Below are 27,557 nucleotides of genomic sequence, written 5' to 3'. Positions count from 1 at the left end.
CACGACAGTGGGAACCTAGCATAAGTAGGGTGACCCACCATAAATAAATATCTCCATATATCTCGAGAATTACGCCACAATATTTATATATATGCCAAGCCTCAAATCAGTTTCACACAATTATAGTCACTAAATAAACGATCATGTTGTACTTAATAAGCTATGACCATTAATCATGTATAAATAATAGACTGAAAACTGGTTCCAAGAGTCGTCCATAACATCCAGACACTTTTGAGTAAAAGATAGGTTACGTGCCCTTGTTTTGAAATTAGTCTCGCTTAACCAGTCTATCGACCATTCTACGTCTGATTGACAGGTCGGGATAATCAAGACTACTTTTTTACGAAACATAACAGAAAGCTAGAACAAGAAATTGAATTTATAAATAAGCACGTTAGGTAGCTCAACAATCGTTTTAAGAAGCTTGTAAAAGTAAAATGAAACTACTGCTAGTATCATGTTCCTGCCTAACCCGAGTGATTCAGAGATACTATTTGTACTAAACCAAAAGATGCCGCTCTTAACGGTACAGTTAATGATAAAGCGATTTAAAAAATGAAACGAACGTAATTTCTAAATCTGCTGTAATAACCAAGAAGCTTAATTTTACTGCTATTCAAAATCGTCAACAATAATTTTTTTACGGCTGTAATAGTTGATAGATTTGTAGAGAATTGCACGTGCCATGGCTATTTATAGTATCATACTGTCAGAAAGTTGGTCTCGGCACGGCGAATGTGTACGCTTCAGTGGTAGTCTCGAACTATCAGCGGTGGACTGTATATCTGTGTGTACATGGGTCACCCTAGCATAAGTCTTCCGAGAAGTTCGATTCATTGTCTCTCTTATCTGAGAGTGGAGAGGGTGATCAACGGTAGTAGATCTAGAAATCATTACCAAAAATCGCCGACGCACCAATACAATTAATGTTTAGGATTTTCGAACAGATATAATTATAATATATGTCGCGCGGAAGCTTACAAGATTCTACAAAATTGAGCAAGAGCATTAACCCTGGAAGTTAGTATCGGATATCGTTGAAATGACTTTGTTCTACCAATTTGAGAAATGCATAGAAATTTCAAGAAGATTAGATGATAATATTCATCGTTAAAGCGTTCACAAAACTCTAAAGCATGAGTATTTTCAATAACTCTGGAATTTATCATCGAAAATAGCCGAAATTTGATATGCATACACGAATTTTAACAAGATTGGGTAATAAATATAGCCTTTAGATTGTTTGTAAGAATTTGTGAACAAGACCAGCGGACCGACGGCAATATACAACCACATTTCAATGTGTGCATATAGAAAATAATGCAAATATCCTTATACTTTTATATGAATCTCAGAAAACTTTTGAAATTTGGTGGGAATTATGAAACAGAATATAACTACTTTTGTGTCCAACTCTTTAATCAAGCGGCAAATCGTACCCTAAGATTAATACAATCGACAAATTCGTACCCTGCAGAAAGTAAATCAATATTCTGCACGGGTCCGTTTATATCGCAGTCTTGTGTTTACACGATAACCATACCCGGCGTTGAGAAAGATTCAATGCTTCAGTCAGGGTTCTTAAACATTGATGAAAATGTCAAGATATTTTTGCTATTTTTGAACGACATCTTGTCTGTTCTAATCTTTAAAAAACAAATAGAAAGCTTTGATGGTTGATATTACGTTGTCAGGGTAACCAAATTTCTCATCAAACACAAAGGTGAAAAGTAAGACAGAAGAAATGGAATATGAAAGATAGGAAACTACTTCTTAATAAAATAAACATCAAACTATGGTCTATTGAAACAAAAACTATAATTAGAAAGAACAGATCAGAAATTAATCGTCCATGTCTCCTACTCAAATTCTTCTTTTTAAATATAGAATTAACACAACGCCAAGGTATACAAAACGAGAGGGTTATTGCAGACAATAGAGACTTTTTGGCAAGCGTAAATTCCTGGTCCGTATCGCGTATCCGTATGGATTTTGCGCGAGACGTCGTCAATAGAGACTTTTGGCAAGCGTACATTTCTGGTCCGTATCGCATATCCGTATGGATTTTGCGTGTGACGTCATTAATGTGTGTGTATTTCTCATACATGATGCGGCACACGGATACGACAGCACGTATCGGACAGCTTTCATACGGAAAAGGTTCGTATATAACATAGGCTAAGTCTGTTCCCCAATCCCATTCAGACATCCTGAATAAAAATATTGTTTATAAAAAAAAAAATATAACATTGTCGACTTTTTTGCTACTTTTAGACGCTGAAATGTTGTATCATAGCGTTTTTATGAATCTTTGTGTATTCTAGAACACGAATGTGTATATTTGATGGTTGATCTTACGTGCTAAATTTAGGGAGGCGGAACCTTGCAAATCTGAAAATGATTTTATTCTGTGGTAAAGGGGTATAAACTTCCTGAAATGATACATTAGTGAAACCAAAAATTACAGTCGAGTCGAAGTCGAAGATTTTTAATAAGATTCGACACAGCTCATCGACACATACGTACGCGACTCAAAAATCTGCCCAAACTCTATAACTACTTTGACGCAACGTATCACGTATACGATACGGATACGTGATACGGAGGGGAAAATTCCGCTTGCCAAAAGTCTCTAATGTGTGTGTATTTCTCAGGCGTATCACGGCACACAGATACGGCAGCGCGTATCGAACAGCTTTGATACGAAAAATGTCCGCATATCATTTTTACCGTCTTTTTTGCTTTTTTAGACGCTGAAATGTTGTGCCATAGCGTTTTTATGAATCTATGTGTATCCTAGAACACGAAACTGCATTTGATGTGATTTTAACCATTATAAACATTGGAATTTAATCATTATTTTTGATGAGTTTTTCTCGGTATTTTCACATTTTTTCTGTCTGCCTGCATGCTTGTTGATCTACGTACGTACTAAATTTAGGAAGTGCACCTTGCAAATCTGTAAATGATGTAATTCTATGGTAAAGGGGTATAAATTTTCTGAAATAATAATTATTGAAACCAAAAATTGCTGTCGAGTCGAAGTCGAAGATGTTTTAATAAGATTCGACTAGTACTGATGGCTGATCATGCTGTAATAGAACTAAGCTCAGCTCAGCTCAGCTATCTATACTCATACGTGTCGCAAATGCCAAAACTCTAAAACTACATTGACGCAATGTATCACTTGACGATACGGATACGTGATACGGATGGAAAAAATTCCGCATGTCAAATGTCTCTAATTAGAAATACCTAATGCCGTGTTCTATTATTATGTTCTTGTCGATTTTGTTTAGCGTGCAGTGCCGTCCTCTTGCACTTACTATTGAAGTGTGGAATTAATGGCGAACCATAAAAAAGACACTCTGAATGCCAACATCATTTTTGTGGGAAAAATACGGCGTTAAAATAAATAACATTCTAGTTCGCGACTGTAACAAAAATTACCCTTTGAATGCAATTCTCATGACCTCAATAACACATCAGTCGAACGCAGATTTGATAATGAGCCACCAAACTCGTCCGCAGTGGATCTTACAGGCATGGCAATAGTGTAGCCTATGTAATTAGGAAGGGGTAAGCATATGAATATTCATTGGTGATAAGTTGACTCTATATAACTAAACTCATATAAAGACATGGTTATCACAAGATAGCGTGCTTGGTGCAGAAAGTAAGACTTTAGGCCACATTCACCGTGTTTTGATCATAGAAACACAGAAATATAGGCTTATGAATTACCTGTTTAAGGCACATAATTCTAAAATCTTCCGTCTCTTGTCGAAGTCTCATTATTTCTTCTCGGAACATTTTCCGACATTCTGCCACCGTATCCGTTTTATCTTGCTAAAACAGAAAAATACATGACATACAGAAAATGATCTTCACTCAAGGTACAATTGATAAATACTAGAACATTAAATCAGACTTACTTCATGTTTATATTGACAGTTATCTCTTATATTACAACTTGCTCTCAAAATCAATGTTTTAACAATGTATCAAATATCTACTGTAAAGAATGAAAACAAGAGCATCGCTACCGCTGCAATATACCTCCACATTCCTGCTTTGATTGATAAGGTGCATTCTAAAATGTAGAGCATGATATATGAAATTGCTGCAATGACTGTAATATGACAAGAGGCAAAGAAGGTTATCCGTTGTTGTTTGTTTTGCCTAATTTACATATACTAAATATTAACAAAAAGGTGGGTGTGACACCGCCCCAGTGGGTCGGGGCATGTACCAAAATAAATAGTTGCTGTCTTTGCGGTATAAGGAATAAATATGCCAAGCTCCACGATGATCCATTCAGAATTACGGCCCGTAGTAGACGATAAACACAAAAATTAGGCGTGGCTCTCACATGGGGGTTAGATATGGAACAATATAAATAGGTACAACTATGTTATTGAAATGTTACCGCCATTGGGCTATAAGGAATAAATATGCCAAGTATCAAAAAGATCCATTCAGAATTACTGCCAGTATACGATAAACACAAAAAATGGGCGTGGCTCTGCCCCTGGGAGTCGGGGCATGCACCAAAATCAATGGTCCTTAGGCTATAAGGAATACATACATATACCAAGTTCCAAGATGATCCATTAATAAAGAAATTAAGTTTGCCAAGTAAAAGTAAATTGGCTTATAGTTCAATTTTATTTCAATAATTCGCTTGCGCGTAGGGGTCTTTAGCAGTAGGGGAGGGGGTGACTGGAGGGCCCTGAGGATACCCACGAGGCTGGAGAGGCGACCCTACTCCTTGTCACGTACAACCGGAGAATCGAAACCACGCCAGTTGAATCAATGACAGACCTTATGATACAATGCGCACGCGCTAACCATTCGGCCACCCACCCCCTGCCCTCCCCACCCCCTGAAATGGCTGATCGACTACTTTTAGTAAAGTTTCGTATGGGTAGTTAAATATCAATCCACGGCATCTCAATGTTGATCAGTACTTTAAATGTTAAAATTTAGAGAGACGTTCTACCGAATATATTATTACTTCCTATGTCATCAATTGACTTTTCACAAACATCAAAAAATGACGGCCTTTTAAATAGAGTTCGAGAGAGAAATGGGGTTTAACGTCCATTCGTCATCCTTTTAAATAAACAGAACCACTATTAACTAATATGCTTAATGGCTTCATAAGTTTTTATCATATCGTTTCCATTACGGGGATTAAATATGGGATTTCCACCATCAGATACTGATCAGACCTTATATTACGTAAGGTGAAATGATTTCCTTTTAGAATTCCCTTGACGGAAGACATTCATAGCCTATCAACATAATGTGAATATAAACAGGAAGATGTGAAGTTAAAGGTTTCGGGTGTCGCTTGTTGTAATAATGGAGAGGGTTTTTACATCGGCTAAGCATGTTCCCCAATCCCATTCAGATATCCTGAATATTAATATTGTTTTAAAAAATGGCTATGGTGTCTACAGCATACTATGTGGAAGTTATACACCGGAATATACAAGCAATTTGCAGTTTAGATTCGGGTCTTCTAAATCGAGCAGGGAGGGTGGGGGATGGCCGACTGGTTAGCACGTGCGCGCTGTATCAAACGGTCTGTCATTGAGTCAACTGCCGTGGTTTCGATTCCCCGGTTGTGCGTGACAAGGAGTAGGGTCACCTGTCCAACCTCGTGGGTTTTCTCCGGGCCCTACTCCCCCCCCCCCCCGCTAAAGACCCGTACGCGCAAGCGAATTATTGAAATAAAATTGAACTATGTGTTAGTTCCGAAATGACCTAGTTTGTGTCGTGTGGACATTAAACCCCATATCTCTCTCTCTCTCTCTCTCTCTTTCTCTCTAAATCGAGCAGACTGCAATGCAATGGCGACATCCAAAATGCATTGTTTTGAAGGGTTCATTGACACTTCTAATACTATGGCAATCATGTGAACATCAATTCTCTATTTTCTATTAAATGCTTAAACTGTTTATTCGCTATTTCCATAAAGCCAGGCGCAGACGGGCAACTTTTTCGAGCAACTTTTAGGCAACAGCGAAATCGCTGGTCGTTGAAAGAAAAAATCGCTCGTCTGCGCCAACGGGCAACAATAGTTGCCTGCTGTTGCTCCGAGTTGCTTCTCGTTGCCAAATATCAAACATGTTTGATATTCGACAACAGAAAATCGCTCGTCGCCGAGAAATTGTTCATCTGTTGCTTCAAAATTGCTCGTCTGCGGCGGTAGGCGACAACAGGCAACAAGCAACTGGTTAACTGTCCAATCAGCGAGAGCTCTACTGTCATGTGATACTTCAAGATGGAACAGCTAACAACATTAACATGGTCCGTGGAGATGGAAGACATGCTTCTCGTTGCCAGTCAGCGCACACGGGAGACCTCGAGTTGCCAATTGCTCGGAGTTGCCAGTAGTTCCCTATTGCAGCAACAAGCGACGAAAAGTTGACCGTCTGCGCCAAGCTTAAGGCTTACTTATAGTACTGATTTCTGCGTCATGTCGATTTTGTTGTTATCTGGTATAATATTATGGCTTGTTACGCTTTGTTTTAATTGCAATAATGACAAGTGAAAATCATTCACTTAATCTTAATTACATCGTGTCGTTTTCAATATCTCCATGGTGATACTTTGTGGTTATGATATCAATATTAAATAAGTTTTATTGTTTATATTAGCAGTGGAATGCCACATGACTGCTGCCTCTTGCTATTGGAAACATATCAATCAACACAAGGAAATTTGTTAAATGCATATCACTGTATCTTAGAAACAATACAATAAGTGTTTCGTAAACAGAACAATGGATAAACCCACGAGTCTTCGATTCTTGAAGAATTGCTGCCGCAAAGAATGAATTATTGACATACGTTAGAGGATCTGATTCCGTGGAATACCCCCTAGGGTACGTAAATCCCCAGTAGTCGTACCCCACGGGAGTTATGTAATGTAAACAAAAACTAGTGCCAATCGAAATATCAAGAAGCGTTCAGAGATGTGTACAATCGCATTCTATGGGACATTTCATCGAATTAACGCTTCCATCATTTATCGTCGGAACTTTGTCTGATCAGATCAAATATGTAACGGGTCGGGTACTACTACAAGAGACATACCTTATTTCTGACCCCTTTGTTTTTAGTAAGCATACACAGTATCGCGAAATGAAAGCAGTGAATCTCCTATATTTTCATCATGGAGGAAGGGGGTCACATTGTACACAGACCAAATTCATTACAAGATCTTCAAAGGACAATTTCAAAAGTTTCTCCAAATTCTATCCAAAGAACAATTATGGAGTTTATAGGGATGCTTATCTTAGAATTGGTCGTTTTCAAAACTAAAAATAATGCAATTATTTCCAATACTGTTCAGAAATTCGTGAAATATTGCCCTTCCGAAAGGATGATATCGTATTTCTAAAAGGCCATTGCCGTGGTCTTTATGGGAATTTTGCGAATACGTAAGGCCAATGTAAATATAGGTGTCTAATCAGCTAATTACCCAGACTCTGTATATAGAATACAGGTAATCATTGACCCCACGTGTTCATTAATAAAATATATGAACATATATTTATAAATAAGTAGTTGGTCTCTAAGGATTAACACCTGGTAACAAATGTCGTTTGATATGAGTCGGTAAAAAACAGTAGATCAGAGGAATCAAGCACCCTTGACGGACAAGTAATTTTCTTGAAAGGATTGGTATTCTGCTATGTAAAATGGAGAGTAGTCTACACACGCGATATGTTCCGTGTAGGTATCCATTCCCTTTACCTTAAAATGTATGTTTAATATTAATGATTACAAAGTATTATATATACATGGTAATAATAGCTGAAATTAGTTTCTGAGTTGATGATTTACCCGATACTTTGGTATTTGGTATATGAAGGCAATAATTGAAAATCTACCCAGGATGATATAAAAGGCTATATTAGAAATAAAATTCTAGCAGAAAAACTAACCCTGTAATATTATAATCTACCAGTGACGGGCGCAGAATATTTCCACGTTTCACAGAAACAGAATAATAAATGTGTAATTTATAGTTATTAGATATTATTAAATAAGCATCAAGATTTCCCATTTGGCTTTCATCGGGGCCTCATTGTTAGTCGTGTTAAAAAGCTGTCAGTCGTTCGGATCAGACGAAAAACGGAGTTCCATCGTATACACATTGACGTGCATGTAAGAAAACCATATCTGGAATTGTTGCCCGGAAAGAGTACGCTCATAACCCACTGCAATGACTACATGACTGCATTATCGCTTGAAGGTCCGCAGGATTTTTACTTAAATTGATACCAAAGGGCGTAATGGAGGCTCGATTGCATTTCGGACACATGTGAAAATATGAAAACGCTATTTCGATGGAATTTTCTATCTCATTTTAAAAGTTATTCCCAATATTGTGATGGAACCTACCTTTACACCACGTACCATACTACTGATTGTCTTTATGGAAGACCGACTGTCTTTATAGGCACCCTTTACGTCACTTGTATCTTGTAAGATTTGTAATATATCACTGTCTGGTTCACAAAACACAGTCTGTTTGGGGTAGTTACTATCCGTCACATTAGTTTTATTTTCATTTTCGTCCGTGTCATTTTGTTCACGCAAGGAATCCATGTCAACCTTTTCACTAGCAGACACACAATTTTTGTTTTCGTGATCACGAGACGAATCATTCGTCACACGTTCGGTTGTTTCCTTATCACAGTTTGCCTTATCACTTACACCACAATCATATTCGTATCTTAACGTATCTTTTTGATCAGCAGGATGCACTTGCACCTGAAACGGTTCTACCAATCGATCCTGAGCGAATGTCACAGTTTTGTGTCTTGGAGACGAAACACTTCTTTTGTCGAAATCCGAATCAAGACCAACACTCTTTGAACGGGAACAAACACTTTTCGTTCGAAGTTCACTCGAGGAAGATCTGCCATCTTTCTTAAAACTCTCCATATCTGTTTCTTCAGCTGCTGCTTCCAGTTTATGTCGCGATTTCTTTTTCTTGGATTTCTTGCGCTTATCCTTTAATTTAAAAAGGAAAGACAATAACAAGGATATGAAAGTGATATGAAACTGAGTATAAAGTATCGTAAAATAGTTGTGGATTGTTTTACTGTACTTTATCCAAGATGATACTCTACTGGAATGTAGGCCTTTCGTCACCTATACACATTTCCTTATAAAAATGAGTTTTAAAAATGTAATTAGATGTTTGGTACTGTATCCCTTTTACGCCTGTAGATTAATTTAGTATGGACACTGAAACCATATACACAGATATATATATATGTATATGTAAATTTGTAAACCTAAATAGTATACTGGTTGCCAGGATATGACCTATAGTCTTCTATTAAGGTAATGGTGATAAGAGTCCCTGTTGCGGAAGCCAGTTATGATCGTTGATTTGCTTTTTATGTGCTAAGTTACACTCCCCTGTGTATGAACTAATTACAAGATTGCATTATTATTTAATCTACTGGCGGAAAACCACTACATTGGCATTATATTCGTTAGTAGTTGTACAAAAGGGTGCGTTATTGGTTGTCTTGAGACCAAAATATTCATCAAAATTTATTGGTTAATGGGTTTCAGGTTTCCCTGTATCCGTTTTTGTAAAGTGACCATCAACTCTCTCAATGACAGGGTTGTGGCTTGAATCGATACCAGGTTTGGTTTGATGTGGGTTTGCCTTACCTCCAAATATGAATCAAGGCGTGTGGATTTCGCCATCTGTCTTCGTAATGTTTCTTTATACTGATTCATGGGTGCCTAGAATTATAACATATTTATATAAAGGAACCAATATTCAAAACTATACAAAATAAAAAGTAGTCTGTCCAAAAGTTATTAAAATTGATCAATTCATCTGAAGTTCGTATTTCTTTATATCAACAAAAAACGAGGTCAGAATAGTATGCTGCTTTTTTTTTCGAATGCGTCTACAGACAACGCTGTTCAGGCCTTTGTTAATTAGATCAGGAAAATGTTCATTGGCCGTGTGCTGCAGCTCTTTAAGAAATAATCGTTTTTAAGCTTTGCAAATTCACCAAGAAAATAAACAAATTAGTCTGAATTTATATAATGATGAGAAGTTGTACTTTATCGGAACGTGTGGATATGTTTGACAGCAAGAGACCGGCATGAGATTTTATTATCATCCAATATCATTCCTAAATGAGAATTTCTTCGATTAACGATTGTTGTGATGACTAACTACCGTGAAATATGGACAATACGGATGGACTGGGAGTCTAACAGTATTGTACCCAGATAATGTGGGCGTTTTATATATAAAAAAAATAGTCTATCAAAATAGTGTATCTGGTCTGGTTTCGTTCCGTTTGTTTCCCTTCCATTAACTCAATGCAAGTGAGTCATGATTCTTAACATCGATTTTAATCTAAATAATCGATATTAACTTTTTTTGAAGGGCAATAAAACAAACACGGTAGATCATCTAATGTAAATATGTCCTAAGGTGGTATATTGTTGTTACGTACGTTTAGATAAATATTCTATGTGATGGTCTAATGGCGTTCCATAGTCACCCCGAAGAATACCTCGTAATCCCGATACTTCAGCGATGATTGGCCGAATCAATCAATCCATCTGAAAGCGGTATGTGAAACATGGGCGGGTAAATTGACATAATGCTTCCGCAAATTCCAAGGTTGTATTACACAATATCTATTCGTAGTGATTGATTGATAGAAATATCAACCATGACACACTGCAATAGGCCGTCAATAAATTGTTAATAAAAAAAATTGTGCAAACCTCCAAACTTACCAACCCAAGTCTTACATAGCAATACCATATGTTATTACAGAAAACAATATAAAAAATAATGAAACATTTCCGGATAAATGAAAACAAAGCGGTAAAGCACAAATGATTTATCTCTGTTTTAGTATATTTGGTCACTCTTATTTTCAACCATTAATTCAATCTCTCCACTTATATCTTTATTGACAAATATTTTGTTTCCATTTTGCAAAGATCAAATTTCTTTTTTATATGTCTTCGCGACAGCAGGATCCGAAAAGTTGTTTAAATAAACCGCGTTCTATTTGATATGGGAGATTAGCCAATAAAAACTTTTGTTCTAAGGAGCTGTGTGCGACCTGCAAACGGAATTATTAATAGCTGCACTCCATAATTTCTTCTTTTTTTATTGTTGTGCTTTGATGTCTAATATTTTTTCAATGCTTAAACTGATGCCTTCACAACAAAAATACTGATAGTAAAGCATAACAATAAGACAGAAAATCATTTATTATTCTGAACGTTTTATCCCTAACATTATGCGCTTGGCGATACTTTCCAATCACCAACAAGGAAACGATCTTTCCAGAAGAAAAATATTTGAGCAAAACTTGTAAATTATTCAAAACAGCAGGATTAGAGCTTGTTGCCTAGTAACTGGGTTTTCCCATTGGAGTAAAGAATGAAGAATGACAACTATATAATAGGCAGCACCGCGCATGACTGATAACCATTCTGGCTTGAATCCACGGCTGATGGAAGTTTATGTTCAGCAGTTCTGGTTACCCCCCACAGTTGACACAGAATTTCAAGCAGAAAGCTAGTAATAAGCGTTTTTATATCTACAGACATCAATAATATCACTGAAATCTGTTGAAGAGTCATTTGTAATTTTACAATAAAAAAGCAACCTCGTCATCACAGCAGTCTTTTCGAATTTAAAGAAAGTAAAAAAAAAGCAACCTTGTCACCACAGCCGTCTTATCGAATTTAAAAAAAGTCAAAAAAAGTTCGCGGATATTAATGCACCCATGCTTTAAAACATATCACATCTTCTACTCATGTTCTATCACAATTCCATAGTTATAACAAGGATAGTCAGGTATTCTATGGGATATTTTGGGTGGAATTGGACTTCTATTGGAGCGACAACTATAAATACTGGTAGGACCGGACAATGAATCACAATGTCCAAATTGTATATATTGATACTGAATGAAGTGTATATGCCACCCAGTCAGTACAGCGCAGCATTCATTTCAGTGCTTGCTGTTTATGTTCAAATTCCAGGTAGCTACGAGAACGTAACTAAAAACGTTGAGATAATATACTGGTGTATTTGTTTTCAGCTACAATTGGGTGCCTTCAGTTTCACCTGGCAAGCTCATTTCGTTTTATTAATACATGTAACATCTTAAAAATAAAATAATTTTATTCTGTTATGACTAATTAAACTCACAGAGGCCAATGCAGTGATACAACTATCGCCTTAACTCCAAATATTCGCGTTTAAATTAATGAAGCGTTGTTTTTTATCCAACTTGAAAACGCCATCGAAATCCATTGTACATGCCTGGTACCTTACATCTAACCTTGACTGCATGACGGTAAGTGATATCATGGGCCGTAAATACGGTCCATGACGATACATAGCTACACCCATACAATATGTGATGGGGATACCTGTTTATTTATTATTAAAACTTAGAAAGAAATTCTCAAAATGGCGTCGTTCGAAGAGTGTGCGGAGCTTTCATTGCAGGGTTGTTGGGACCGGAGTTATAATAACAAGCAGCGTTTCAAAATGGCTTCCTAGTGACGGCTTACAACGCATCGATTTAAAATACGATGATTTGTACCCATTTAAGGTAGGTTTACATGCTTAATTGTAATTGGGTGTGGTAGAAATGTTATAAATGATGAAAAATGTTGTTAATTGCGCTTAATGAATCCCGGTGTTATTCGCGTCGGGGACTGCTAGGTATAAAACTATATAGCATCATCTCTTATCTTGAAACACGGAGGGTTGAGAGATGAGGTTTCTTATCTAAGTTCCAGAGTGTCCATTGTGTAGGTTGGACTGGAAGATGGGGCGAAAATGCTACAGTCTGAATACATTTGAAGCAGAATGGAAGATAACAATAATCAGAAATACAGAAGGCCTTTTACGTACCATAACCATAAGGATTTGGACTTATCTTCGATGCTTTAACCTGTCCCTGTGTATCCCAGCACATATCATTGTACACCCCTTCCCCATTCACAACGCACATACGCACGTAAATCAAACATTTTACTATACAACTATGTTGACGTTTCGTGTATGTAACTTTATGCATTCTCCGCGAAACGGACGATGACTCGTCTGTAACTGCATACAATTCCATAAAGAGAACGGCCACATCTCACGTAATTTATCCATTACCAGACCTAGGGGTATTCCGTGTTTCTATTAAGGTGACCTTTAAAGTGATAAAATTCTCTGCACACACAGCAAACACTGTTGCTATATATAGCTTGTTTTATTGATAGAGTATCAGCAATACTTTGAAACTTCCACTCAATAATCGAGATTAACTCAAACAAAATGGCTAATTATTCCATTCACGTTATGTGGCAATGTATTTAAGAATCCCAGCAAGTGCAATAGGGTTCTACACACGATATTAATGACAAAAAATGTTTTTGACAACACGCTCAATCAGATATTATAAAATTACCAATATAACTAAGATAAACTCGATGAAAATAGAAACTTTTTATTGTCAGGACAGCGGCACGTATATCATACTAGCCAATCGATCCGTCACGTTTGTGCTTTGTCCTTTGTAACAAGTTAGAAAAAAGTACACTCCATATTACAGGCCTACAGTACAACCACTGCATGCTAACGAACCCCATAGAGAGAGAGAGAAATGGGGTTTAACGTCCACTCGACACAAACTAGGTCATTTCGGGACTTACACATGGTTCAATTTTATTTAGCAGTGGGAGGAAACCGGAGGACCCGGAGAAAACCCACGAGGTTGGACAGGCGACCTATTCCTTGCCACGTACAACCGGGGATTCGACACCACGCCAGTAGACTCAATGACAGACTTTATGATACAGCACGCACGTGCTAACCATTCAGCCATCCACCCCCCCCCCCCCCCGAACCCCATAGTCCAGTTCATATAATCCGCAGAAAAGGGTAAACTTGGGGATAAATTCCACAACTTTTGGTTTTGAATATCAAATCGTTTCTGTTACACTTAAAATATTTATCCTTAAAGATACATTAGTTAAGATTTTAATAAAGAGTTGGCCATTCTTGATATAACAGTTTAAAAATAGATGATAAAAAAAGAAAGTATGGAAAATTTAAGTCAGATTACTTTATTCTGAACTAAATTATCACTGTTGGAAACATCTTATGCATCAGAAGAATTTGGGCTTAGTCGTAAGCCCATTTAAAGAGAATATGTGAGTGTTTCCAATAAATTTTTATCGCAAGGGAAGATCATTCCAAAATTTGAGTATTTAAGATTTATCAGTTGTCGAGATATGACCACCTGGTCGGCCATTTCTAGGAACACTTCCTTACATTCCTTACAAACTATAAATAAAGAATAAATTAGTTATTTATATTCAATTATCGTAAGCCCCTTTGAGGAGAATATGTAGGTGAGAGAAAGATTGTTGTAACTGCTCGCGGCACTTTAATCAAACAGACTTTTCCAATTTCCATCTGAATCAAATACAGAATCCGGGAAAACACCACAATCATTTACACAGAAAAAAAATACACAAAAGAGACAGCATAAAATTGAAACAGAAACAAAAGCTAGTAGTAACGTTAACAACCGGCATCAATAGAGGTCACGTCCTTAAAAATCAAGTAGGACAAAAACGGGTTTTCTTTCTAATTAAATACAGTCATTTGCTCGAAACACTGAAACCAAATCATTACAGGTTCACGTGTCTCTCTCTCTCACAAGATGCCTTAATTAAGAGACTCTACGCATGAACATGCCAGAAATTGTATAAATCTAACGGTTATTTATTGTTCTGAAGCCGCTGTGCAGAAATTCAGCCTATTGAATTTTTCGCAATTAAGAAAATAACCCCTTTAATGATGATTGTAGTCACGTCTATAATGGAATATTATGCATCGATGACTGCTATTTCTGTCTACGCGTATTTTTGTCTCAGGGCGTTGCTTCTTTGTGCCAAATAAGAGACGAAGATGAAACGTGGCTGGAAGATTGTGTTCTGTGAGAATCGGTGGTGTTACATTTCTAAAAGAAGATAAATATTGTCTAACGAGGAGAAATCTTGAAATAGAAAACAACTCCAAGACTGGAGAGTTATGCAACAGCTACAAAAAAATGTATTACAAACATTCACATTATGTAACAACTTGGAAAGATAATATCTAAGACACGTTTCATTGTTATTTCAATAGGATTTGACCTTCTGATCTCCTTTTCAGAAGGATAGTTTCTTATCTCGTTGACAGAAATAATAAAAGAATGAAAAAAGCTTGAATATCTACATGCAATGTATGCAGCGAGAAAGTAGATTTTGTCGCGCGTTTCCGTTTCAGTGCATGTCTTTAAGGGAGGATGATGCCAGGGAGGTTGAAGTGACGTTCTCGAAGACTCGCTACCGCTCCCATTACAACGAATAGCCAAAACTTGGTTTGTAATTACCATGTTCAGGTTTACTTTATCCTATAGTTGACAAATTGCTGTATTTATACTACAGGTCTGAAGATTATCTTCCTCCATATCTAAACTATCGCTCCAGATACGTAGCGACGTGTGTCGTGAACAAGACAGGATGTGCTGACAATTTTTTGTTTTACTTTCAGTAGTGCTTTACATATTATTCATGTTACAGCTACCTGTCTCATATAACACCGTTAACACGCACCTGCAACATAATATATTATTATAGTCTCAAGGATATTGTCATAATTTATAATGACAGGAAGTCAATCATAAATATTTTACGTCGGATGTGATAATTATTGCACACCAAGGCACATTCTAATTTACAAGGTAGACCACCTACGGGTGGCGAATAGCCTTTCACACAAACTATATGCCAAGCTGTTGAGAAATTATTAATATTAAGGTATTGTTTACAAAAAGATTGTTTCATAACAGCTATGTTAATATTTGCAATCACTGGGTGAGATCGATTCTATTTTAAGATTGAATGGAATCGAAGGAAGAAGGGTTGAAAAATCTATGTGGGGTTATTACAGGCTAATTAACGTACAAAAATCATGGACAGACAAGCATCGATTATCGTACTCGCGCAAAAAGAAGGGGCAATTACTATATTTTTCTAGACCATAATTAGCGAGAGTCGTATAAAGCATGTAGCCCATCTAGCTTATTCTATTAGTACGTAGATTGATATACGTAGATTGTATGGATGTACGGAATAAAAGGGTGGGTTTTTTTGTAATAAAACGAAAAAGCTACTACGCCCTTATTATGAGGGTTCTTGGATTAAAGAGGGCAGATATTGATTTACTCGACATTTTACAAGATAAATAAACAATTACCAATTTCTGATAAAAAAATAATCTTTTTATCAATCGACGATATACAGTTAGCATATATATTAGAAAACATGCAACTTGGCAGTAAAAAGATCAATTGACAGTGAACGCAGAAAAATAAGAGTCTTGGGTTAATTGAAATTAAATACTTCTGAAAAATATTAACGCGCCATATTATAAAAATACTGTTTATCAATCAGTCTTCAATCAATCTGGTTGAATATTAGCCATCAATTAAATTTGTGTCCTTGTCTTGTCGGAATTTTTCACACTGGTTTGTTAGAATTTGAGATGACAGACCCCTCCCATCCCCTGACTCGAATGAATACAACTTGACATTCGCTTATGTTGTCACATACTGTATTTGGAAAATCCAAAATGTATTCTGTTATGACGATATATGACATTACGCAGTTGTAACTATAGTATAATTGAATCTCATACAAGGCCTGCATTGTTCCAACATATCATATAGCTACAAACAGATTGGATTACGGCTCCATTAATTATTCCAATCTTCATTGATACATATTGGTGAAAATTAACACTGATATATAACTACTGTTATATAAAACCAGTGTTAAAATCAGGTAGAAACTCGTCTATTTGCGTAGATATGTTAAAAATATTTACCTAAATGGTAAGAATATCCTTCCCCGTGTACGAGACACGTCACTAGTCATGGTTAACTGAATTGTTAGGTTGGACCTTGATTTTAGAAGTTAAATGTTATCGCGTAAACGATAACTTTTGTAAATCTTGGTTTTTTTTAAATACTAAGTATACCGGTGTAGCTGAACACCTCGAGCGGCGAAACTTGATCATGTGTAGAGGAACATTCCATGGTCATGGGTATAGTTCATGCGATCGAGAAAGGTCTGTTTATAGGAAGTCACTACCAATGTAGAGGTTCAACCGTGTATCAGTCCAGGAAACCGCGGATTGTGCTATACAATATAAATGTGTGTCGTCACTCAGAACGCAGGGCTATTAAAATCGACATAACTATGTGGAAAATCGGCAACACAATGGTTTGGAACTGGACAATAATTCGGGATGACGGTTAATATTTGTGACTGTCGTTTGTTTGTCTGCTTGTCTGTTCAGGTTACATTAGGGTTGTCCCGAAGCTTTAATTTGATGCATAGGGGAGTACCATAGGCCTGGTGGCGATTTCCTACAATTTCTGGAGTAACGGGCACAACCCGTACAGCGCCGGGTCAACCGCTAGTTTTCTGTTATTTTCCCAATCGGACAAAAACAATTGAACAAATAAAACAGGAAAGTACCAGTGAATGTTGAGTAAAACAAAGTTAAAATCTTACCTTGTCTTAGGACACAAAATATATTAAACATATTATATATTAGTCAGTGCAGGGGTATCGCACTACCGGCAAAACAAAACTGACAAGACAAATTATAGACATTGCAAGTAATAAACAACACAGTTTGATTAAAATACAGAGCTATATTTTGTTTCGTTTTTAAACTGTCAATGGCCTACACTACATGAAGATCTGACCGATTGTAGTGGAAGATCGCGTCAGAGGTCATACGAGCGACTTTTGACCTTATGACGTCAGACATTTGATTAACCAATCAGTGCTGATGTTTCTAGTGGGTTACCCACAGTTCCGTGCATCTCACGCCAAAAACTCAACGTTACATACCGTTTCATTGACTTATCACTCACATCATCCAGAACGCAGGTTATATAACAACTGACGTGGTTTTGATTCCCCGCTTTTACGTTGCAAGGAGTAGGGCCGCCTGTCCAACCTCGTGGGTTTTCTCCGGTTTCCTCGTTCTATTAAAGACCCCTACGCGCAAGCGAATTATTGAAATAAAACTGAACCATATGTTAGTCCCAAAATGAGCTAGTTTGTGTTGAGTGGACGTTACCCCCCCCCCCCTTTCTCAGCATCTTGTGTTAATGCATCGCTACACCCACACACTAAGCAATTAAATAACAGATATTCACAGCCAATGTTCAAGTGGATCAGTCAAATTAATTTATATCAGAATTGGTAATATCTTTCCGCCGTCTTGCTAGACACTTTCAGTAGGGGCTATCAGGGGCAGAGAACAATAATAGTGAATAGCCTTTACTTCCATGTAGTAAGTGGTCATGCACATTCCATTGCCTAGTAAGCTAATTGTGTGGGTTGCCTTGGAAGCCAAACGGCTTTGTCGTGAAATACCTGCCTAATTCAATGACAATGTTCTGAAAAACTCACGAGACCAGAAAATGTGTAGCCAATAAATCAACAGCTGTCCAATGCATAAAAAGGCTCGGTTGAGCTTTTCTACTCTTATAACAATAAAACCTTACTAGATTATGTAACGTTCAAGGTCGTTAATGATTTTTAAAATTCCTCCTAGTTTACCAGAATTTCATTTAATCAAACTCACGTCACCAAGAAATTGTGCCCGAAAGCAGTTCTGATTATTTTAGAAAACAAAAGATCGATGGAATTTAAAACAGAACTGTTGACATGGATTAAATGACATTTAATCATCATGACCGAATATGAAGTTCCTGTAGGCTAATCATGTTTGTTTAATCTATGAATGGTTTGACAGGTTCCTGAACCATGCTACGAGGGATGGCTGAAAAGTTCTAAGCCTGTCTGTGAAAGACCTGTACAAAGACAATGGTTTCCAGGAAAAAAAATTCTTCAGCCACCCTAAAAAAGCTGACATGACGTCATCATTACTAGAAAAATGACGACCGGTTGGTTCCTTTTTCAGTTTTGGAAACAGGTCTCATCCATGGTTACAAATCTGGCCAAAAATTTATCAGGAACTGCTTCAAAACGAGGACGATTGTTTCGGGACGTCAGGAATCTGACAGGTTTCTGATCTGCAGTCAAGAGCTTCGATACCCATCTTGCAGAAACTTTTGTCATCCCTAACTCGTTGGCGATAATGTGCTCAATCCTCTCATAAGAGATGCTCTTTATCTTTTAGACAATATGTCAAGTGGTCAATCGTCGATCAGTCATCACCATGTCATGCACCCGGGTAATGTTTTCTTGAATGTTTGTTGTTGGTGGCCCTCCAAGTTTCGCTCTGCCACGCTCATATTCTTTACTGTGGAAAGGGAAGGGGCATCATCCCCTAAAGTGGAGACCATGTCGGCGTGTATCTGTGTTGGGGTTGGTCGTTTCAGTGGCATTTACTTGATGACTGCCCTGTAGCGACTTTTGTCCGTTTCTGGTGTTTTCAATGGGAAGTTTTACAAGATGGTCTGGTACAAAGAAAATAATAACACAACAGTTACTGTTCTGATGTCTATGTGGGGGGTGGATGGCCGAATGGTTAGCCCGTGCGTGCTGTATCATAAAGCCTGTCATTGAGTCAAGTGGCGTGGTTTCGAATCCCCGGTTGTACGTGACAAGGAGTAGGGTCGCCTGTCCAACCTCATGGGTTTTCTCCGGGTCCTCCGGTTTCCTCCCACTGCTAAAGACCCCTACGCACAAGCGAATTATTGAAATAAAATTAAAAACCATATGTTAGTCCCGAAATGACCTAGTTTGTGTAGAGTGGACTTTAAACCCCATTTCTCACTCTTATGTCTATGATTTATTCGACGATTGTACTTGTTGGTGGCAAAAGTTTATTTTAACCCAATTGATCTATCCTTTTCAGACTTTGAACTTTTCAGCCCGCTCTCGTATATCGATTTGAAATAGAAACAATTGTTGATGTCGAGGAGAATATTTTCATTTTTTATTTCCTTAATATATTTTAATGGGTACAAATTTTAGTATGATCAACGATCTTAGCTAAATGTCACTTCACAATAATTAGTTTAATTTTGCATGACTAGTTGGACATTTTAAAAGGAGGATATAAAAGTGGGTAAAATGTCGCCTCCCACAACGATATTGATTGCTAGAAATATACTAATATAGTTTGACCTAATCAAAACCCGTGTATTATAAATTAATCACATGTTTACTTGGATCATAGGATGGGTGTTATAAATTTTGAACCTTCGTTGAGGAGGATTTATTTTTTTGTTCCCTACCCAATATTCTGAATCTATTTGAATTCTTATTTCTAATATGCATGGTAGCTGACAAAACCATTTCGCAGGTAATAGATGTCCTACAATAATAATAGGGTCTGGTTTATATCTAACTCCTTGATAAAAACATCGCTGACCAACCAATTCCCCATGATAATATAGAATTTGTCAATAAATGTCTTACAATAATATTAGGGTCTGTCTTATATCTAACTCCATGTATTTGTTTTCTTCGCACCCAAGAAGAACAAGAACAAAAAGATACGGTGGGGCTTGGGGCCCAGTTCCTGGTCAAAAAAGTATAAACATCAGATAGACCAGAACAGGGGTCACAGGTGCCCGTCTTGTCATTACTTTTCAGAATTACGTCAGTCTTACTACTCCCACGTAAAACATGTATGCCACAAAATTCCATATTAGATAATACATGTTATTTTACAGATTAACATTCGCGAATGGATTATCCAAATGTAAAGCGATTATACTGAGATAAAAATACACGCCACATTTGACTAAACAGATTAAGCAAATGGCGCAAATATGTATTAAAGGGACAATGGGCTAGAATCAAAATAACAGAACCAGACCGAATAATAAAACCGTATGATTCTAAAATGGACCATTTCAGTGAGAGAAACGTCCATATAAGATCATAAACAACAATACGTCCACAAAAAAACTATATCAAACTTTAATATAAACTGTCATAAATAATTTATACTTCAATTATATTTATTTACTCACGTAACACGCAAGCCATACTGAAGGATAACGCAACTTACAACAGTTTACGGTCGACTAAGACTGGAAAGTCCCGTCACAAGTCACGGGTACCCTTGGATGGTCTTGGTTATACAGTCCCACATCGAATTCGATTATGTTCAAAATCCTGAATGCGACCAATCTGGCCGTAATTGGTGTAAGGTAGGTCTTCAACAGTCGTGTTATTTCCGTGCTATAATTATTCTTGTAACATGGACAGGAAATCTTCCTTGGTTCTTTTCGTTGAATTAGCAGATTGTTTTCCCTCTAGTAGATTGGGTGGAGCCTAACCGTGCAATAACTACACATGTTCAATGACAATGTTATTGCACATTTTTGCTGGTTTACACTAGTTTTAGTAGGAATTATTTGGAGAAGTGGGGTGGGTTTTCTGTGCAATTACAACAAGCATCTTGAGCAGGTGTCAATGTTAAGTCATTTATAGCACGCTTCATTCGTTAACAGGTTTAACGCCTCGGCCTACGGCCTCTGGTTAAACCTGTTAACTCATGAAAGCCGTGCTATACTTATAACATGAGTGGTGTTACGTTGTAATGGTTGGTAGTGGAACTCTCCGGTCACCTAACAGTCGTATGGCGATTCGCACGACATGTGAGCCACGACTCACAGGACGGTCGTGATTGGAGTCGTGATTGTCAATATTTAATATTGCAATGTCAGTATCCCTTCCTTCCTATATTGAATTCACTAATGTTAATTCTCACTCTTTAATAATCAAAACCTCCAAATTATTAGCATACAGCGTGTCTATACTGAATTTATTTTCATGTTTACGGAAACTGAATATTAAAAGTAATTGGGTTTATGGATATTAAGAAAAGCGGGTCGCCTGTCCGTGATAAAATTGTTAACCGAAAGTTACAGGCGTTTTAAGTGACTTAATTACATATGATTTTGGTTTCAGGATTAATAGCCGCATTAGAATAATTACAAAAAGGCTTCTTCCTTGTAGTTCTTAGAATAATCCCAGCAAGCTACGATTGGAAGATAAAACACCAAATTTAAGCGTTATCAGACTATGACATAATGCAAATAACATTATTCTCTTAACATAAAAAATATTTTAATCATGTTATATCGCCCAGGCTTCTAATCCTTTATATTAAGTTTATTTACACATTCTTTATAATTTTACTCGTTCTGATGATCTGTAATTTATGGGAACTTCTTGTCGTATTTGTAGTTCTTAGAATAATCCCAGCAAGCTACGGTTAGAAGATAAAACACCAAATTTAAGCGTTATCAGACTATGGCGTAATGCAAATAACATTATTCTCTTAACATAAACATTATTTTAATCATGTTATATCGCCCAGGCTTCTAAGCCTTTATATTAAGTTTATTTACACATTCTTTATATATTTATACTCGTTCTGATGATCTGTAATTTATGGAAACTTCTTGTCGTAATTGTAGTTCTTAGAATAATCCCAACAAGCTAACGTTGAAAGATAAAACACCAACACTATTTAAGCACCAGACTATCACGTAATACAAATAACATTATTCTCTTACATAAACATTATATTATAATCATGTTATATCCTCAAGGCTCCATTAAGTTTATTTACACATTCTTTATAATTTTACTCGTTCTAATGATCTGGGCCCTTATTCACGAAAACTTAAGCTAAGATAAAACTGAAATTTTAAGAAATACTGCAACTTCATTGGATATATGCAAATTGATTTTACTGGTCAGCCAATCGAATTGCAGTATTTCTTAAAATTTCGATTGTATCTTAGTTTAAGTTTTCGTGAATAAGGGCCCAGTAATTTATGGAAACTTCTCGTCGTAATTATAAAATAACGGTGTTCATATTACTTTTACCCTGGCAATGGCGTCTCCTTTCGTTTTCGTATAATATTTAGCACTTCACCTAGAGCACAACGTTGCATTCCGTTTACAGTAGGTCTACCTTTAAATTTTAATGAATTTGGACGATTATAACACTATATTTTCTGTAGGTTTTAATAGGACCTTTTGTCTGGTGGTTTCTATGAAAAATGCTGGGGTATGAGTATATAATCCGATGAAAGATATTTTATGATGGATTTTTCTTGTTTTATTTCGAAACTATTTTCCTCTATTATAACAATACTAATTGAAACAGGGCGATCAACATGCACAGTTTGTCTGTGTATAGGTCGTTATTTGTTTATCTCTGATATCAGATATATTTATATCTGGTTTATTTATAAATAAATGAATTGTTTGATATAAGCTCAAAATAAAACACGAAGTATGTTAGAGTGCCGTACCGTATCTATAATGTACATGTATACCAATCTTAACTTATACATGAATAATGAGATCAAACTATTAGATTACATCACAAGAACTTTAGCATCCTTATCCACGAACTTGGTTCAGTTTTGATTATGACAATATTTATCATTTAATAATAATGTAGATGTAATCATTTTGTTCCGGGTTTTCGTTTTTTGTTAGCCAGGTTATTGGCCTACAAGTCATAAATCAAAATGTGCAGATCTGCTTAGTAACTAGAACTCGTTCCTATTAAAGGTAGATGTACTTCGATTTCAAATATTTTCTATTATATCCATAAATTGAATTATTTAAGATAGTCCAGTTGTAGAACCAGCTTCAACAAAATGATAATTTTCCCCGAACTTTCACATACAAGATAATACAATTTCTAAATATTTTAGCGTATTCATTCAACTGATAAAACAATTTTATAACTATTCATAAAAAATGAATCGGAAAGGAAATCGGGGGTTTAACCTCTTACTTTTCTGCACCAACCTGTGGAATTTTGCCTAACATCGGCACCATTCATAGGCGTAAGAGCTGGGGGGGGGGGGCTGGGGGGCGGTCGCCCCCCCCCCCCATTTTGGGCACCAAATGCAGGGAAAATTTTGGCACACAATATTGTACTTTGTAAAAGTTGTATAAAAAAATATTGCGTTCTTGAATGTGTCCCATTTAACAGTGAATTTATTATTATTATGTAACATACTAAGAACCTAACTACATTTTTTGGGCACCAACCACCAACGCCCCCCCCCCCCCAGTCAAAAATTTTCCCGTACGTCTATGGCACCATTGTCTACTCGTATTTCTATTTCCAACTGCCCATGCAGAGTTCTTTAATGTAATGTCAATCTAAACGAGTAGACGCAACCGAAAAAGGGGAAAACAAGGTTAGAAAATCTCTAGGAATGTTCTCAACCAATCTATACCTAATGGTTGAAGCCCCGGTGGCTAAGTGAGTAAGACGCTGGCTCGCTAGCCTGGAGGTCGCGGGTTCTATCCTGGTGTTGGCCGAGAAAGTTCATCAATTCATTTACCTCGTGGTTAGTTAATTAAGTTAATATCATTTATACATGATATCTAATGCCATACATGTCATAAATGTTAAATCGCAGCTTACGGATGTAGCTCAGTTTTAAATATCACCCTTACATTTTACTAACTATTAATGTCGATATATCATCGTTATTATTTTTTATAGAAAAATATGTATTTGATTACCTCTATGTATACAAAGCTCGTTTAGTTGATTTGGATTAACTTACATCTATACCCAATAAAATATTTTATTATCCAATACTTTGTTGTTTGTCATTTGGGAATAATCTCTTGATTAATAAATTTTGCCATTATGTTAGAAATTCTCAAAAACCGAATAATTTTCCGTTACACGAAAAACGCTTCTAGTTTAATTAAATAAATCGATTAATCGAAATAAATGATGTCAAAACCATTATGTTCAATTTATCGACCTTTTTATAGTTTACAATATAAAATTGTACCCCGAAAAGACTGAAATTTGCAAATTAAAATTGTACCTTGAAAAGAATGAAATTTGCAAATTAAAAAACGAAATAGATTGGGGGGGGGGGCTATCCCAACAGACACATCCGTCGTTTCAAATTATTAAATGTCCAAGGTTTGGGTCACATCTTATTAAATATTTTTTTTTATTTTATGCGCTATCCAAGCTAATTGTGGTCTTCATTTTTAAAAAAATATATTAAAAGTTACCAAATTCATTTAAAAGCTTAAGATACGTCTAAGGGTCAGAAGTTTTGACCGGCGAGCAAGTATTCAAACGGCACTATATAATTTCCTAACCACCTTTATTAAAGAATAAATTGAAAACTGAAAATGTAGTTCAGGAAAAAAATAAAAATAAGTAAACCTAGAAATTCTTAAATCCAAAGGAAAGATGATAGTTCATGTAAGAATCAACTCACCTTTGGTTCAGGTAATGATCCCATTTCTCGATTCATGTTGTAGGACATAAAATCCAATTCATGTGTGATAGCTTTTTTCACTCACTAACGATATGTCACAAGAAACAATTGCTAATGAATATAGCAATACCGCCGATCAATCATGGCGTGTGTATTATAATCGGCTGCTCATCTCCCTATACTTGACATTCATCAAAAAGGTCATTAAGGTGTGAAGATGGTTAAAGAAGCTCCGTCATCAAGATGTTCAATCGATATGGAATTTCTTTGCTAGCTGTTTTAAACCAAATTGAACACTCACAGAAAACATATCTATGTCACTCGCTCAGTGGCTAAGTGACAAGTTCTAGTAAGCTACTCTACGTGAGCCTGCTATACTCTCAGACAGAATGCCATGTTAACCTATAGTGCCTTTCTCAACTTATTATTAAGGACAAATTCGTTAGGCCGACCCAACTCAAGGTTGTTTCCTAACAGGATATATTATTCTATGCTCGACAAAGCAGTTGTTTCTATCGACTGATAAGGTTTGGTAACTAAGGAATGACCGTCCACTGAAAGACGACTAAACTGGAATCACCCGGACTGCTCCCAGTAATCTCATGAATGATTTGGCAGTCGACCATCAGAATAAACGATTACTTATAACGGACAAACCTTGTTCGTGAATTACGCTTAATTGTCAATGGAAATAAATAGACCTATTAGGGAAAAGTCGATGCTTGGAATTAAGGGCTTATAACGTATATACGTCTATAATAGGGTGCAATATGATCCAGTATAGGCATTTGACTGCGACTAATACACTCATTACTTACACGTTCATATACAATATTAGTCTTTATATTGCTAGAGAGATTAGCGTGTCTCCCCTCCCTTTATTCCTATTATTGATTGTTATTTGCTCGTTATTCTCTATTCTTCGTATATTATTTGCTTTCATGGTCTGATAACTTTATTCCGCTATCCAAGCTTTTATCTGCTTCAATTTCGATCATTTGCAATTGGTGATGCAAAGGGAAAAACATCGAATTTAAGTAAAAGTAATCAGACGTACTTTAAATTGCAAAATTGTTTTTAATTATACAACAATTTTATTAGTTACAAGGATTATTACTTAGACTGCATATCAATTATAGATTTAAATCTACAGTCTCTTCAATATTCATTCAAAGCCACACAAAGCATAGACATACACCCACACAGCAGCTTGGCTTGGATGTTGAGCAAATTTGTTAAAGACTTAGGATTCCCGAAGAAATTTAATCTCTATTGTGTTGACAAGCTTTTCCGGACACATAATATATCTCTGGAACAGAAAGTCCCAGGTTGCTGAAAATGAACAGGGTTCATTTCTTTCTGATTCCAGTGCTGCATATCGATAGGCTTTGTCCCCTCGTGACTCAAATCAAATTTTTAAAAATAATCTGTTAAAAACTGTAACCTTTATCGCTTTCGCAAGGTTTTCGGCAAAGGCGGGATGCGAGGGGGGGGGGGTAATTCCGGAACGAACAGTCGGGAAACACTGTTAAAATAGGTTCATTCTCTCATGACCTCAGTGCTTTCCACTAAATTTGAAAATAATCTGTTAAATCTATAGCCTCTATCGCGCTCACAAGGTTTTCGGAAACGGGGGCATAACTCTATTACGAAAGGTCACAGAACGTTTTGAATATCGATAGGGTTGGTCATGATGCTTTACACCAAATTTGAAAAGAATCCGCCAAAAACTATAGCCTCTATCGCATTCACAAGCCAATTGTTGATGGACCGATGGACAGGGTGATAACATAATACTCCCACACTGAAATGTGGGCGTATACAAATAAACCGCATAGCGTAGAGAGGGGTAAAAGTCCATTATATTTCGAAAAACTCGAGAGCTTAAAAATACTATTGCCCTGTAGAGTTTATCGACGTTTCGAAAACCTGACGGCCATTGATGCTGTTGGGGGTAGGACAGGTATGGCTTTTCTCTTCTCGACAACACTAAACTTGAGTCATGTTAGTTTATGAGGAAATATTGGGCTGAAATATTTCCAAAAAGCACGTAACATTCCAATGACAAGATACATTTATAATGTAGGTTTTTTGTATACAATATTTTACAAAATAAATCATGCACATCTTTCACATGTAAAAGTTTCAAAATCATATAATGAAATCCCGTAAACAA

General features: G+C 36.5%; 1 protein-coding gene across 2 annotated transcripts in view; it reads right to left on the bottom strand.

Moving 5' to 3' along the window:
• Window positions 1-25,496, bottom strand: part of LOC126821842 (lamin-like protein) — a 54,589-nt gene extending 29,093 nt beyond the window's left edge. For both annotated transcript variants that reach the window (XM_050550357.1, XM_050550358.1), the window contains exons 1-4: window positions 25,382-25,496; window positions 9,714-9,788; window positions 8,424-9,038; window positions 3,748-3,852 (exon numbers count right to left, since the gene is read on the bottom strand). In XM_050550357.1, the coding sequence (XP_050406314.1) occupies window positions 3,748-3,852; window positions 8,424-9,038; window positions 9,714-9,788; window positions 25,382-25,429 (843 nt within the window). In that variant the 5' untranslated portion in view covers window positions 25,430-25,496. The remainder of the gene's footprint in view (window positions 1-3,747; window positions 3,853-8,423; window positions 9,039-9,713; window positions 9,789-25,381) is intronic.
• Between the last annotated feature and the right edge of the window lie 2,061 nt (window positions 25,497-27,557).

The sequence above is a fragment of the Patella vulgata genome, chromosome 5, assembly GCF_932274485.2.
Source record: "Patella vulgata chromosome 5, xgPatVulg1.2, whole genome shotgun sequence".
In the NCBI taxonomy this organism is placed as follows: Eukaryota; Metazoa; Mollusca; class Gastropoda; family Patellidae; genus Patella; species Patella vulgata.
Note: the sequence above shows the minus strand (reverse complement) of the source record. Positions and strands in the feature narration are given on the sequence as shown.